Source organism: Panthera leo, chromosome F3 (assembly GCF_018350215.1).
Source record: "Panthera leo isolate Ple1 chromosome F3, P.leo_Ple1_pat1.1, whole genome shotgun sequence".
NCBI lineage: Eukaryota > Metazoa > Chordata > Mammalia > Carnivora > Felidae > Panthera > Panthera leo.
Genome location: NC_056696.1, coordinates 12299354 through 12316151, shown reverse-complemented (window position 1 = coordinate 12316151; position 16798 = coordinate 12299354). Strand labels below are relative to the sequence as shown.

The 16798-nt window shown below is 41.0% G+C and overlaps 1 protein-coding gene across 2 annotated transcripts in view; it reads left to right on the top strand.

Moving 5' to 3' along the window:
• The window catches only part of NME7 (NME/NM23 family member 7), a 260266-nt gene that overhangs the window by 190211 nt on the left and 53257 nt on the right, over nucleotides 1–16798 (top strand). For both annotated transcript variants that reach the window (XM_042925970.1, XM_042925972.1), the window contains one exon: nucleotides 14977–15084. In XM_042925970.1, the coding sequence (XP_042781904.1) occupies nucleotides 14977–15084 (108 nt within the window). The remainder of the gene's footprint in view (nucleotides 1–14976; nucleotides 15085–16798) is intronic.

The window sequence follows — 16798 nt, the reverse complement described above, 5'->3', positions numbered from 1 at the left end:
TTTCCTTACCTCTGGCCCCAGGACCTCACATATTATAGGTATCAATACTCATTGAATAAATGGAGGGGGAAATTAACAAATGAGATTAGCAAATTAGGTAATGACTAACTGGTTGTGTGGAATGAATGAAATTGTTAGAAATAGTTTGAAATTCGCTAGCCTGAAACATTTGGGAGGGTAGTGATACCACCAGGAATGAAGGAAGATTTTTTTTTTAATGTGTTTAAAAATTTTATTAATTTTTATTTATTTTAGAGAGAGAGAGAGAGAGAAAGCATGAACAGGGGAGGGGCAGAGAGAGACACACACACAGAATTCAAAGCAGGCTCCGGGCTCTGAGCTGTCAGCCCAGAGCCCGACGCGGGGCTGGAACCCACGAACCATGAGGTCATGACCTGAGTCAAAGAAGTCGGACACTCAACCAGCTGAGCCATCCAGGTGCCCGAGCCTCTGGCTCTTGATTTCAACTCTGGTAATGATCTCGTGGTTTGTGAGATTGACCCCCACGTGGTGGCCTGTGCTGAGGGTGGAGCCTGATTGGGATTCTTTCTCCCTCTCTCTCTGCCCCTCCCCTGCTACCCTGTCCTTTTGGCTCTGTCTCTCTCTCTCTCTTTCTTCCTCTTTGTCTTTCTCATTCTCTTTCTGTTTCCCTTTCCCTTTCTCTTTCTCTTTCTTCCTCTCTGTCTCTCTTCAAAATAAATTTAAAAAAAAGAAAGAAAAAGAATTGTTTTATTCCAGCAATAGAAGAGAAAGTCGGATTTCTTTTTAAATTTTTTTTTCCACGTTTTTTATTTATTTTTGGGACAGAGAGAGACAGAGCATGAACGGGGGAGGGGCAGAGAGAGAGGGAGACACAGAATCGGAAACAGGCTCCAGGCTCCGAGCCATCAGCTCAGAGCCTGACGCGGGGCTCGAACTCACAGACCGCGAGATCGTGACCTGAGCTGAAGTCGGCCGCTTAACCGACTGCGCCACCCAGGCGCCCCGAAAGTCGGATTTCTATAAGGCATTCCGAGCATTGCTTTGGCAGAGAAAAGGAGAGATCAGATAGTCTGGAAGAGAATGAGGAAATGGAATTATTTTTTTCTATGTAAATTTTGTATTCTAAGATGATAGTTTACGATTCTGCTACGGAGAAAGTGAATTTCAGGGGATTAAATTTACCTCTTAGAATATAAATCCCAAAGAAAAGTTTTTCTTTTCAAAAAAGCTGTTACCATTTGGGACACTTGGGTGACTCAGTCGGTTAAGGGTCCGACTTCAGCTCAGGTCATGATCTCACAGTTTGTGGGTTCGAGCCCTGCGTCGGGCTCTGTGTCGACAGCTCAGAGGCTGGACCCTACTTCGGATTCTGTGTCTCCCTGTCTTTCTTCCTTCCCCCACTTGCACTCTGTGTCTCTGTCTGTCTCTCCCCCCCCCCCCCAAAAATAAACATTAAAAAACAAATTTGTATTAAAAAAAAAGCTGTTGCTGTTAAAGACTAAAGATGAGAAAAAAATCTAAAATTACCTTTTTACAATAAAGACTTGGGGAAAGAATACAAGATACTTCTGAGAGCAACAACACTAATCTGAATTATCTAAGTAAAGGGGCATTCTGATTTATCAGGTATTCTCATTCATAGAAAAATTCAATGTATTTTGTGCACAAATGAGTACTTGTAAAAAAAAAAAAAAACAATCCAGAAAATAATGATGACATTGTAACTATGGTGAACAGTTTATTATTTGCTTTCTAAATGAGGCTCTTGCCTCAAGATCCTATGTAAGAATGTGATTTATTCCATTCTAGAGCAATAGCAGTCATAGAGAAGTTCAAATAAGCTGAAAGATGATTAACTATAATGTGAGCTCTAATGTTTAGGGTGAGTTGGTCCTTTGGTACACTGTGGATATTCACCAGAAGATAAAGTAGCCCTTCCGGAAATTTAGGTGTGTCTTAATATACCGACTGGAAATTCACTTGTGAGCATGCTTCTACGCCTAATGCCACTCTGGCGGATGGCTCCCATCTCATATTCACCTTGTGGTGTCCTGTATCTGTGATGAAACAGCAGTGTCATCCTCCGTCACGGTCACGGAAGAAGCCACTCGCAGAGCTGTGGGATTAGTGCTGAGAGTTCTTGATTCCATTCTGAGACAGGTGTGGCCTAGTTTGAGCAAATCTGATCTACAAACCCATCAGTTCGCAAAACAGATAAATTAAGGAGTGGTTACTTTCATTTCAAAAGGATTTGCTGCAGGGTTCCTTAAAACAGGCGTATCTAAAGGGTGTAATATACCCAAAAGCCCACTGGATTATTAGTAACCAAGAGGTCTAGTTTCTCTACTGGCTAATTAACCAGATTAATGAAGTGTATATATTTGAACATGTAGTCACTTCCTTCATTTATTCACTCCTGCACTAAATCCTTACTACTGTTAACTCAGTGAATCTTTCATGAGCGTTCTCTGTGTGTTGGATATACAACCGTCGTAGTCCTTGTCCTTAAGGCATTTATAGATGCGAGAGTGAAACAGATGTGGAAACAAATCACGGGAGTCAATTTTTGATGGTGGAGGCAACTGGCCTGTTGGGAGACCACTGTGGTCTAAACAAGGTGAGAGAGTGAATTGTAGGGGTAGACCCATGGCAACTTTAAAGGGAATCGCAAGCAGGCCTTGGGCAGCTTAGGAAATTAAGAGTCTGCCCAAAGTGGTTGATCTTTGTATACGGTCTTTCTTCGGTGCTTGACAGGAAGTCTAAGACTGTCCGTAGAACCAGTTTATCCACACCCATAAAAGGTGAAAATGGTCTGCGTTATCAACGCAACAGGGGATTGTGAGGTGCATATGAAATGTTATGTCTTTTTAAAAATGAAAGTACAATGTAAGTGCTTCATTGTTAGCTGTAATTTTAGGAGTTTATTTATAATATTACGAAGGTGATGACTGTATCTACTGTTGGGTGCCTCCAACTTGGCCAGACACTTTTAGACATTTGAGGGGCGTTATCATTCACCTGAGTCCAGCGTGCTGAGCCTAGGCCTTTAAAACACCAAGATATTTCCACTAACTGCTGAAATTTATGTTGCTACTCTAATATATAACATATATAATGCGAAATTTTATAAACTTTGTCCTGTTTTATAATTTGAAACACACCTATACTAAGATGAGTTTGTTAGACCACTGGAACTATTGATTTCAAGGTCACCGTACCGAAGTTGCTTCTGCCGCCTCCACTGCTGCCACCTGCACTGACTGTCACCGAATCTGGTGACTTAGGCACTCAGTCTGGCCACCACAACTGCCTCCAGACCCTTGTGTGTCCCACCCGAACTTGCAGTAGCAACACCAGCAGGTAGATGGCCTGTGTTCAGTTCTGCCTTCCAGATCTCATTGGTAGGACATAATTTACATGAAGGACTCTAGCCAAGAGGGCGCCTAGAGAATGTAGTTTTTTATATTTCTAGTCTCCATCTAGAAGGAGGATAGAGTGAAGGGTTGAGAGAGCCAGGCTATAGAATCTGCCCGGTCTTATTTATGTTGCTTATTCCGAACCATTTGTAAGGTCCATGAACTTCTTGCGAAGAGGGAGAAAAACTTCGGAGCCAGAATATTCAAAGAGAAAGTTTGTGTTTTCATGCCTGAGCTAGGAAAGGGCCTGGTGGCTTTGAAAACTGGAAGAGGTGGAAGTGACTAGATTATTTCAAGTGCAGGTGGAGAAGTAAGCAGGAATCCGATCATGTAGGCTTTTCTAAAGCATGTTAGAATTTTAGGTTTTCTCTTAAGAGAAGCATCTTAGGTAGGGAAATGGTATAATTCAATTTGCATTGTATAGCCTCACTATGATTGCTTTGTGTAGCATATATGTAGGATCTAGGAGACTGCATAAACCAGGAAGAGTGAAATCTAAGAAATCAATAGTCTAGGCAAGAGAATATGGTGGCAGAGTGGAGGAACAAAGAAATAGACCGATGTGGACTATATTTCAGCATTTTATTGACAGGACTTTGTAATAAATTGGGTGATAGAGGTGTCAAGAATGGGTCCCAGCTCTTTCATTGTTTTGTCCCTTTAGGGGAGTTTCCAGGTATTGAGCTCTAAGTTTTTTTAGGAGAGTCAAAGAAGATTGTGTCACAATTCTCTATTTTATCAGGATGGGGTAGACTGTGGGGAGCGCTTCTTTTTGGGGGAGAGACTGAGGATGCCTTTCAAGTTTCTCAGTAGTAATGTGACTCCACTTCAAAGGTTACGTCTCCTAAATGCAGCATTTAGGAAAGCCAGAATATAGGAAAATATTTACCAGAAAGTTATGTTGTTTTCCTCTATACTAACGTGTATATGTTCACAGACGTAATGTAAATGTGTCCATGTGGGTTTTGCTAACATATGAAGTAATTTACCTAAAAGTGACTAAGAAACTTGCCCAGCTATTTGAAAAGAGAACAAAGGGATCATCATTTTTTATTTAAAAATAACACGTGTATCAGCCCGTGCCTATTGTTGGTAAGGTAGCGAACAGCTCAGGAAGAGGCCGTGATGAGTATGGCATGTGGTCTGTTGAAGCCTAGTGCAGAAGGCAAGGTTGAATTGTCTAAATGTTTTACCTGAAGTCCCGTTTAATTATCACCCTCTTCAGGTCCTATAAATTTCGATTCCATCTAATTTCTGCCTAATGAAAAGTGAGATGTGAAGCCTTTCATCGGTTCCCAAGCCGCATGTTTTAATGATTCCTCATATTTAAGCAAATCACGTGGTCTCCAAAGCTAATGAGATGAGTGTATTTACTGTGAATTCTCTGACGGCTCACTCAGTGAGACTTATACATAAGTAGTTGAATTTAATTTTGCAGTTACTCTTTTTGAGTCCTGTGCATAGGTTCTAGAAGGATCCTAGATTTGCAAAAAGTAGCCTTTGGATCTCCTCTCTGGTCCCTTCTCCTACTTCTAAGTCCTCCAATGTTCCATTATCATGTTTTAGTTGTGAATTAATTAGTCTCATATTGCTCATGTCGCAGGAATATAAAACTGTAAAGTTAATATCAAGTTTCAAGCAAATGGAAAAGCGTTTGAGGGTCAGATTTGGTGGGGTGTTTTTGAAGTACCAGAGGAGTCAAGGAGAGAACTAAGCATGTACTTTTTAACATGACAGGACTTGTTGGCTAAAAGCACGAATATTTCCTGCTTTCAATATGGTGGCTGCTTCATTGGCCTTTGAAAGTTCTATTACCCTTATTGTCTATGAAATGAGGGCAATGTATATTGATTTTCTGTTTTGCTTCTCAGCTATTTGAGGTTTGCCAAGACCTATGCTCCTTCCTCTTTTAATGTGCATCCATTTGTCTATATTGTTGCTAACATGGTTACCCTACAGTTTATAGAAGACTTTTTTCTTTTACTTAGAATTTTTTCAAAATTAGACCAACGACCAGGTGTGCTTTTCTACCACGTGCCACTCATTATATGAATATATTCCATAGCTGATCATTAAGTTGTCGTTCTCAAAGGCTCTATAATCAGCAAATTGCACAAATCTCTTCCCAGTTCACCTCTTAAGTGGAAGGTCATTTTCACTCTTGCGTATCTCTGTCATATTGTAGAGAACAGAAACAGTGTGGCTTTCTGTGGAAGCAGTTTTTCTTTGTCCAGACTTATTTTATGAGTCTGACTTATAATTCAATGAACAATATTTACAATGCACACAATAAAAGAATAATTACATAAATCTTCTCTCATTTGTTTTCAGTATTGAGCTAGTCACCATTCTACTTAGTGCATTGTTTCCATGTCTTAGATTTAGAGGTCATTCCTTAAGCCAGAATTCTTCTGGCACCGCCCCCTCCGCGCCCCCCCCCCCCCCCCCGCAGGATTACCAGAGCGGAATTTTTAGTCCTTATGGGGAGCCGTGTGATAACCAAGCATTTGACTTGATGGAGCTCAGCAGGCCAGGTTGTGGTGGCAGACAGATCTGCCAGGAGTTTGGTAGAGTTTGAAAGACTGCCGACCTTCTAAATGCGAGTAAATGTGGGGCTTTCAAGAGTCTCATTTGCTCAGCATAACCCATCACTTACTAAAACTGCAGTAGCAGTTATTTAGGATATGTAAATTGCGTGTTGGTAATTCCTGTTGCTTTTATGTATCTGAGATTCATTTCCGCTTCTTCAGACGGGGGCTCGGGGGGCTGGTTTTCACCATAGTGTACGAGGAATGGGACAGCATGAAGCTGTTAGGAACAAGTAGGGAAAATCTGCCGGGAAGTAGAGGGGGATAAGGATCTGTAGAGGATTCTTCTGGGCTTTCACTTTCAGTATTGCAGTAGTTTTTACTTCTACAGACATATATGAAATTTTATAGTAATCAAAACTAAAATCAAGGTATCAATACTTTTTCAAAAAACAGATCAAATGAAAGCCTCAATTTTAGTGAAAAGTGAAAGAAAACTATGACGAAAATACGTGTTCTACAGCTTTATGCTTCATCACTATCATTTACTGGCACGATATATTGTACCAGTAAAAAGACTTTCTGTGGTTTACTTATAGATTATTGTCTAATCTAAGTTCTTAGATCTTAAGATCTAAGATTATTGTCTAATCTAAGTTCTTATTACTTGATTATTTAAACTTTTACCTTCTAAAATTATCATTAAAAATCTTGAGAGACGTTATATATTTATTAAAAGGTGCTTGAATATTTGGTTGGACTGGCTTTGACGCATATCAAAGTATCCCCCGTTTCTGTCTCTTTAGGAAGTGTCTCCTCCCATTTCCTTTCAATTCTGAAGTCCTACTAATAAAACCAATGGCCATTATCTATTGACTGTGACAGACGCTTTTCGAAACACGGGTAGTTCTTCCTTCCGTTCTCATCGCAACCCTATAGTTAAGTCCCATTTCTTTCCCTGTTTTACAAATGAGAACTTTGAAGCAGGCGCAGAGAGGTTGAGTAACACGGCAGGGTCACACAACTAGTGAGTGACAAAGGCAAAATTCAAATCCAGAGTCATCCCCCACAGCTGTTGCCCTCTGTTACTTCTCCATCCCGGCTCCCTGAATAGAGATGTTGTCATTTTATGTCAGTCAGCAGGTATTTAGCAAGCATTTACTGGGTGTTTATAAATAAGACAAGGAATATCGAGGAAGTTTTATATCGTGTTAAATGTTGAGAGTCTAATGGGAACTTACTAAAAATAGGCACACACCAAAAAACATAAAATGCAAGTCAGAGGGCTCGTACTAGGACCATTAAGTTCCTCTTGAAATGGTGGGAAAGGGAAGATTACTCTGGGAGGAATTCAAGTTAGTTTTGTAGAGGAAAAGGTGCTGGTGGGATTGAAGCTTTCAGGGAAGGTGTGAGCGAGGCCTCAAAGGTAGGTTTAGGCAGAATGTCGAGGACCTTGAATGCCGCACTAAAGGGGCTTGGGCATTAGGCCATTACAGGTGAGTAGCATGATAATATTTACATTTTAGATACAAAATGAGAGCAGCATGAACAGCGAATTGAAGGTGGCTTAATGGGCTTGGGGAAATAGAGACTGTCTGCAGGATGAGTGGGCATTAACGTGGCAGATAATCCCCTGCTCTTCCCATCCTCAGGAATGGTTGGAGATAGATTGTATTTCGCATCATTTTGTCTTATCTTTTATTCTGAAGAGTAACTCCCCAGCAATGCTGGAAACAGGAAAGAATGCCTATCATTAGCAGACCATTCACTCTGAAAGGTAAAAAGCAGACAGGTTTGGACGGGGAAGGACAGCCGCACTCCACAGCATGCAGGAGAGGACTGCTCAGAGAAGACAGGGGCTCTGGCTGTGCTGCACGTCAGACACCGTGGCCTCCGTGTCAGGAGGGGCGGGAGGCCACGGGCAGGGTGATGGGCGGGGAGGCTGCGTGGCAAGCCGCTCACCTGGGCAGAAGGCAGGTGATGCTTTTGGCCGCAGCCCAGGGCAGTGAATCTGGAGCTTTAGCTAGAGGCAGAGTAGTGGATGGGTAGCTAGTATCACACCGAGGACAAATGGGAAGCCCCACTTCTGTAGGGACAGCAGCCAGCCCCACCTGTCGGCGTGCCTCCGGCGTCCATGACAGGTAAACAGAAGTTTCCAAACAGGAAGACGGAGAGCCCGGGATTGCAAGTCATTCGAGGTTAACCGGTGCCGTAAGGAAGACACCAGATGCAACCAACAGAGCCAGTGCCTAAGGAAACCAAACAGGCCTAACAAGGAGTCTTTACATAAGAGGAAAGACCTAAGGAATATTGGATCTATAAAAAAATAATTATAGATAGTGAAAACCTTAAACACAATTTTTGAAATTGAAAAAAATAGCAAGTCAGTAGGGTGACACCACGGACCCAGTTTAAAAACAAATTAGGTGACAGATCAAACAGAGGAATTCCCCCAGAATATAGTACAAAAAGACAGATGGAAGGTATACAAGAAGAGAGAGAGGGAAGATTGAACCAGAAGTCTCAACATTTATTGCGTAGAAATAGCCAAAGGAAAGAAGAGATGAAATGGAGGAGAGAAAACAGTAGAAGAAATAGAAGCTGATGTACTGAATTGGACTGTGGACCGTGGAGCAGAGTGACGGGTCAACGACCATTGCCTAGATAAAGAGATAATGCAAAACCTTCCAGAAAGGAGAAGAAACTCATTACCTAAAAAGGATGGTAATCAGATTGCAATTGTCTGCAGCACCGTATTTGTCATAGATGCCGTGTCTACACCATGCGTCGTGTGTGTGTGTGTGTGTGTGTGTGTGTGTGTGTGTGTACCCATGTAAGTAGTAGATACTACAGAGGGCTGCTCATATCCGCCCCCCACCCCTCAGCTTCCGGACTGAGGTGCCCATTCCCCAGCTGTGTGTTGGCTGCTGACAGTAATTCCATCATTATTTCCCATATTGCCCTCTGCTGAAGAAAGCCACCTTGCCCAAGGTCATAGCCCCTTCCCTGGAGTGGCCTGTATCCAGTGGCGTGTCAGTTTGGAGAGATCAAGGCCTCACCTGTTTGCTACAATTCAGGTTGACTCTGAAGGGTCATCGCAGCTCTGGGGCTCGCTGTGCGGTTATCTAAGGCTGCCGGTGTTACTCATTGAAGTTCAACTTCTCCCTCTTCCCACTCCCGTGTTCCTCACTTGCCCACAAGTGTGGATGCTGAGGCCACCTCCCAATAGACTTCCTGCATGCACACCTCGGAGTTGGTTTCCTCAGAGCTGGTTTGGCCAGAGAATGCAACCTGTGCGGTATTCTCTTCAGCCACCCTTGAGACATTGACGAAAATTGACTACGTGTTAGGGTGCAAAGAAAATCCCAACGAATTCCTTCAAAGGAAAACCAAAAAGACCACATTCTCTCACCACAGTACAATGTGATTAACAACAGTCCCCCCAACCACCAACACACATGCGTCCCCCCCCACACACACACCTCTTCAGAATTCAGGTGCTGTGCATACAGCAGTCACTTATATGAAAGTAATATTTTAATGAAAATGGTGCGTACCAACTAAAGTAGGTACAGAACAAGTTCTCGGGGGACAGAATGAATGCAATGAATTTGAAATGAAACATAAAGCTATCCTTATTTTCTAGTTTACCAAAATGTTTTTCTTAAATGCAGTACATTGGTAACTGACATTTGATATAACCTTGGAAGGAAGACTTAAGTAATTAAATAAACGCAAACCTTTAAAATGTGCTCAACCTTTTGGGATGAGCACTGGGTGTTGTATGGAAACCAATTTGACAGTAAATTTCATATATTAAAAAAAAAATAAATAAAAATAAATAAATAAAATGTGCTCAAGTGAGATGGACTCAGATGTGAATACTGCCCAGCATGTTTGCATCCTAAGCTACAGCCGCCATAGCCCTTGGTGACTTCCATCTCCATAGAGGTGGTCCATTGAGTACTTTGGTCTCTTTGTGTGACCCTCCTTTCTTTAGTATTCTTGCCTTCCGTGTGACCTCAGCTGTGGTGACACCTTAAAACTGGTCATTATAAATCACTGTAACCCCGTCGGAGAAGGTCATTGGAAAGACGTGACCGTCAGTCTACCCAGTCGATCAGAGGCCCCCCACCCCCATTCCCTGTCCTTGGAAGGTGGGTTCTGCTTGCCTTGCTCCCCACCAGTGGCTGCTCCAAGGACGCAGCCTTAAGCTAATGATACGGAGTTGAGGACACCCGCACAGTATATGTGACTCAACCCAATTAAGGTTAAGATGTGGCTGGCAGGTACAGGGATCCCTTCATCTTGCTGCCACCCAAGTTCCTCTTGCTTATTAAAACTGCCGCTACTGACCTCTTTCTTCAGTTTCTCCCTGCCCTCTGAGTACCGGGGCCAGTTTCAGATTACACCCGGCAAATCCCAAGAGGGTTGTGAACCAACACACCCTCTCCGCTCACTTCCAGTAACTTCGAGTATCTCATCCCTTAACTTTCCAGCTCACTTCTTCTCACGCCGATTTCAATAATCCTCCCACCAGGAGTTCCAATCCATTGATCTACCTTTTCGTTGTCTCTCGCCCCTCCAACCCCAGGCCCTCACTTTCTTACTCAGTGTAATGTGTGTTGTCCAATATTATTATCATCACTACCTTGAATACACCTTCAACCCCCCTCACTCCTCTCTTGTTTTGCTGTTTTCTTTGGGCAAAGCCCCGCCCTTCGTTAAATTCAGCTTTCGACCAAATGCTGAGTGTGGCTGGAGAAGAACACAGCTATCCTGAAAGATCTCCCTCTGCGTTCATGACTGCTCACCTAACCTCACTAACAAAGGGCCTGACGGGGTTCCTCAGTGCTGCTCGGCAGTCACATTATACTTTCCCGGTTCATTCACTTTCTTGCTCTTAAAATGTATTCCAAACCTTCTTTTCTCTCCTGACATCCCCAGACCTCCTCCCCGGCCTTCCCCTCAGCTGATGACAGTCTTGCTGCCCTTTCCACCGCACAATAGAATCAGTCAAAAGAAAACTTCTGGAGGGAACTTTAGAGATGTTCCATAGTTTGTTTAGGGGGGTGATTACTGAGTTGATCCATTCGACAAAATTCACGGGGCAGTTACGCTTAAAACCAACACGTGTTGGGGCGCCTGGGTGGCTCAGTCAGTTAGACAACTGACTCTCGATTTCGGCTCAGGTCATGATCTCACGGTTCATGGGATGGAGCCCCATGTGGGGCACTGCACAGAGCCTGCTTGAGATGCTCTCTCCCCCTCTCTCTGCCCCTCCCCCACTCACTATCACGTACGTGTACATGCATGCACGCTCTCTCAAAGAAACTTAAACCGATACATGTTATCTGTGTAAATTATGTCTCAATAAAAATTACAAATAACTTCAATAGGTTCCCACCGCTGCACAGAACCACTTACCTGTGTCAGGCTCTGTATTTGGTCTTGTTGCTCAGGCTGGATGCTGCTTGGCCTAGATAAGGCCAGCTCCCCTACTCCTGCACTCGATTCCATTACTCCAGCATTTCCTGCTTCTCCTTCCCGCTTCGTCTCCCTCCTGCTTCCCTTTGTTGGGTTGTTCGTATCAGCGTGTAAATGTGCTATTATTTTTTAATTAATTAATTTTTTCATTTACATCCAAGTTAGTTAGCATATAGTGCAACAATAATTTCAGAAGTAGATTCCCTAGTGCCCCTGACCCATTTAGCCCATCCCCCCTCCCACAAGCCCTCCAGTAACCCTCTGTTCTCTATATTTAAGAGACTTTATGTTTTGTCCCCCCTCCCCGTTTTTGTATTATTTTTGCTTCCCTTCCCTCATGTTCATCTGTTTTGTATCTTAAGTTCCCCATATGAGTGAAGTCCTATGATATTTGTCTTTCTCTAATTGCACTTTGCATAATACCCTCTAGTTCCATCCACATAGTTGCAAATGGCAAGATTTCATTCTTTTTGATTGCCGAGTAGTACTCCAGTGTGTGTGTGTGTGTGTGTGTGTGTGTGTGTGTGTGTGCGTGCGCGCGCACGCGCATACACACACACACACACACACACACACACCACATCTTCTTTATCCATTCATCCATCGATGGACATTTGGGCTCTTTCCATACTTTGGCTATTGTTGATGGTGCTGCTATAAACATTGGGGTGCATGTGCCCCTTTGAAACAGCACACCTGTATCCCTTGGATAAATGCCTAGTAGTGCAATTGCTGGGTCATAGGGTAGCTCTATTTTTAATTTTTTGAGGAACCTCCGTACTGTTTTCCAGAGTGGCTGCATCAGTTTGCCTTCCCACCAGCAGTTCAAAAAAGACCCTCTTTCTCCGCATCCTCGCCAACATCTGTTGTTGCCTGAGTTGTTGATGTTAGCCATTCTGACAGGTGTGAGGTGGTATCTCATTTAAACGTGCTGTTATTTCTCCCAATTTAAAATTCACCCTCTCCCCCAGAAAAACCTCTCTTCATACCACTTTTTTCCATTTACTCCTCCATTTCTCTTCTCCCCTTTTAGCAAAATTCCTCAGAATACTTGCCTGTATTCACTCTTCCCAGCTCTACTCCCCTTTTCTCTGGAAACCACATTAATCAGTGTTTTGCTCATCTGCAGGCCTCTGGAACTACTCCTGTCAAGGATATCCATGACTCCATATTGATAGATCTAGTGTTCAGCCCTGAGTCTTTACCCTGCTTGACTTCTCAGCAACATTGGGCACTGTTGAGGACTCTCTGTCCTTGACATTTTTCTTCACTGCCTTGTAGGAGAGGACCCTTCTGTAACTCGCCTTACCTGCTGGTTGTTTCTTCTCCATCTCCTTTGCTCATCTCTCCTTGTCTCCTTGGTTTTCCATTGAGATGGTGCCCTGATGTGTCATCTCACTGCCTTCATAATCTTACCCAACTGATACCTTTAAATGTCTTAACAATGCCGTGGACCCCCAAATTGTTATTTGCAGTTTAAAAGACTCCTCTGAAAAGTACACTCATACCCAACCATGTATTTGAAAACTTCACTTGGATATCTAATAGGCAGTCCAAACTTAATGCATTCAAAACCAAACTATGGAGGATTTTCCCTACCAGTTGAAGATTTACTATAAAGCTATAATAATTAAGACAGTATAATGTAGATACATGAATAGACAAAACGTCCAATGGAACCAAACAGCAAACTAATAAATAGACTCATACCTACACGGAAATCATATAATAACAGAGTCATCACTGGAGATTGGTAAGGAAGGAGGAAAACTATTCAATATATGGTGCTGGGGTAATTAAATGCCCATAAGTGAAAAATGGAAATGGATGTCCCCCTCAGATTATAGCCAAAGTCAATTCTAGGTGGATCAAGAATTTTATTTGGAAGGCAAAATCTAAAGATTTTGAGGACAATAGAGAAGAGTATCCTTATGTTCCTGGAGCAGGGAATAATTCCTTCAGAAACAGCACAAATCATAAATGAAAAGATTGATAAATTTAATTTCATTAAAATTTAGTATTTCTGTTCATCAACAAAAGACATACTAAAGAAAACCCAAAGACAAGCTTCATCCTGGAAAAAGATACATGCATCGTAAAAAGTGACAAAAAAAATAGAAGTCAGAATATATTAAGAATCATAATCAAAAAGAACAAGAAAAGCCTAGTAGAAAAATGGAGAAAAGACAAGAATAAGCATCTTACAAAAGTGGATGTTTATGAAAGGACACTAAACTTCTCTAGTAATTCCAGAAATGTGAACTGTAAGAATACAGTGAGACACCATTTAACACCCACCAGTATGGCAAAATTAAAGAGTCAGCCAGTATGAAATGTTGGATTTTATGTGGATAACAGGAATTATTATGCATTGATGGTTGAGGGCAAATTATTACAACCACTTAAGAAAATGGCTTGGCGGTACTTAGTATAATTGAATATGCATGTGCAGACAAAACTGTTGTACGTATACACTGTACTATGTACAAGAATGCTTGTAGCAGAATGTGTGTGTGTGTGTGTGTGTATGTGTGTGTATGTCAAAAGCAAGGAGTGGAGAAGGAAAGGGGGAAAGAGAAGAAATTAGTTCAATGTCCCTCAACAGGAAACGGAATAAAATATGCTCAGTCATACATTGGATTTATATAGTAATAAAAACAAATGAATTATGACTATAACAACATGGAGAAATCTGAAAAACAGTGTTTTGAAAACTAAACAAGGGAATCTTTAAATAAAATTGAGAGTAACGGGCACCTCCGGGTAGACGTAGGGATGGGATAGGTGGAGTCAGGATAAAGTCCCACACAGGGGACTTCAAAGTTATTGCTTTATTTTAATTCACCTAAATAGTGGGTACACAGGTATTTGTTTCATTTGTCAAAAATTTTCATATATATTAAATACCATTTTTGTAAGTAGATGTCAGAATTAAAATTGAAGTTTTGGAAGTGCTTCACTTAGAATAAAAAAAGACTAATAAGTAGGTCATGAATACTCCCACATCTTTCATTTTTTTTTTAACCTCTTGTTTCTTTTACCCTCAATTTGGAGTTATTTGTTTTTTTGTGTTTTTTTTTTTTTTTTTTTAATTTGGAGTTATTTGTAACCATTTTCCCCCTCATATGAGCTAGTACCAAAGCTGATACAACTGTAACATTTTGAGAAATCTTTTGAAATCCATGCAAACTAATTGATTTTAAATCAAGTTGTTAGGGCACAAGTCTTTCACAGTAATGAACTAGGTTCATATTTTATGTGATCCCCATAATCTGTTGATAAAAAAGATTATTTTTGATTATTTTTGATGATGATTATTATTATTATTATTTTGATTATTATTGCCCTCTCGACTTTACAACAGGCCACAGAAAAAGCCTAGTGAATGAAATTTTTCATCGCTCAAAGTTTCACGCATTCGTGCTGTTTCCAGGAAAAATCAGTGCCATCAATGTATACGTGTATTTCGTAAACAAATAATTCAAGTGTTTCCTGTAGCTGGTGTTTTTCTTATTAACACTGTATGACTGACTTTAATCTATATGTGAATATGTATTTAATAGGAAATTGCCCGGCATTTACGCCCTGGAACGCTCAGAGCAATCTTTGGTAAAACTAAGATCCAGAACGCTGTCCACTGTACTGATCTACCAGAGGATGGCCTATTAGAGGTAAGACAAAGAAAGGTAAACATCATATTTGTATTTCAAACTCGTAATTTCAGCAGTTCTGGCGTGTGTAAGAGACCTTTTAATATTCTTGGATTATATACTATTACTTGGCCATCTGATGACTTCAGACTGCAACTTTAAATGACCAAATTGTAAGATGCTGTGTGTAACTCAAAGAATTAAGGTATTTTTGTGATTGGCATATATTACGTAGATGGCAATATTTTAATGTATACATTTAACAATAATTTTAAAAAACGAAAAGCTATGGGGCGCCTGGGTGGCTCAGTTAGTTAAGGGTCCGACTTTGGCTCAGGGCATGATCTCACGGTTCCTGGGTTTGAGCCCCGCATCGGGCTCTGTGCTGTCAGCACAGAGCTGGCTTTGGATCTTCTTCTGTCCCCCTCTCTCTCTGCCTCTCCAGCGCCAAAAATAAACAAACATTAAAAAAAGAAAGAAAAGCTACAGGATTCATTAGATAATGCGAAATGTGTTTGAAAATCAGGTAAAAATACCATTACCTTAAGTTTCTAGTCATAAAAACACGTAAGGAAATTAAGAAGTCAAATATTCAGTGCAATAATATTAAAAGTAATCGTTACCATTTACTGACTATATGCTGGGTTCTATCTAGCATGATAGATAAACACTTTGTATAAATTAATTATTTTAATCTCCAAAGGAACTTTAATAGGTTATTACTATTATGTCCATTTTTTCAGTAAAATAAATTGAGACACAGAAGTTAAGTAGTAACATTCTTAAATCAAACCGCTCCTGTAGGACAGAGCCATATGTTGACCTCTCATCTGTGTAATTAACATAAAATAGAAAACAATGAAAAATTATAAGAAAATATTAGTGAATATTAGTCTGGTTGGGTTTTTAAAAAGCCATTTCTAGGCCAACAGCAAATAAACTTTAAAAAAAAATTGAAATTTCATTTTGCAGTTTTAACGCTTTCGTATGTCAAAAGGAACTGAAGTGAAATGAAAAGACACATGATAAACCGAAGTGATTATAGCATCAATGACAGAAAACGATTGACACCCTCAAAACATACTTATTTTAGAGAGTATTATTTATGTTTTATGTCAAATTTATCAGTCTTTTTTTTTTTTTTCTTCTTTTGCCTCTCAAGTCATACAAAGAAAAAGTCTTCCCCCACATTTTGTTTTCATTTTCTTACATTGAAATGTTCAGTCCACCTGGAACTTGACGTATGGTGTCGGGTGCGGACTAGTCAGCTGTCACAACATCGTTAAATCCTTCCTGCCTTCACTGTTACTTCTCATTTATTAAAGGCTTATACACATCTGTGCCTGTTTCTGAACTTTCTGTCTTTTTCAATTGGCCTGTGCCAACAAAGTACTGTTTTTGTTATTGTACTTGATACTTTGAAAAAATTTTCTTGCTTTATTCTTGTAAGTTTATTCCTCCACAGGAACTTTACCCCACTCCCCCAGGATGTAAGCGGGACCTTGACTAACATTATGCTTATAAATTAATGTGGAAGTCACTTATCTATAATTGTGAGTCTCCCAACTGTGTATGCGTCTTCTTTTTTTTTTTTTTTTTTAACATTTATTTATTTTTGAGACAGAGAGAGACAGAGCATGAACAGGGGAGGGTCAGAGAGAGGGAGACACAGAATCTGAAACAGGCTCCAGGCTCTGAGCTGTCAGCACAGAGCCCGACGCGGGGCTCGAACTCA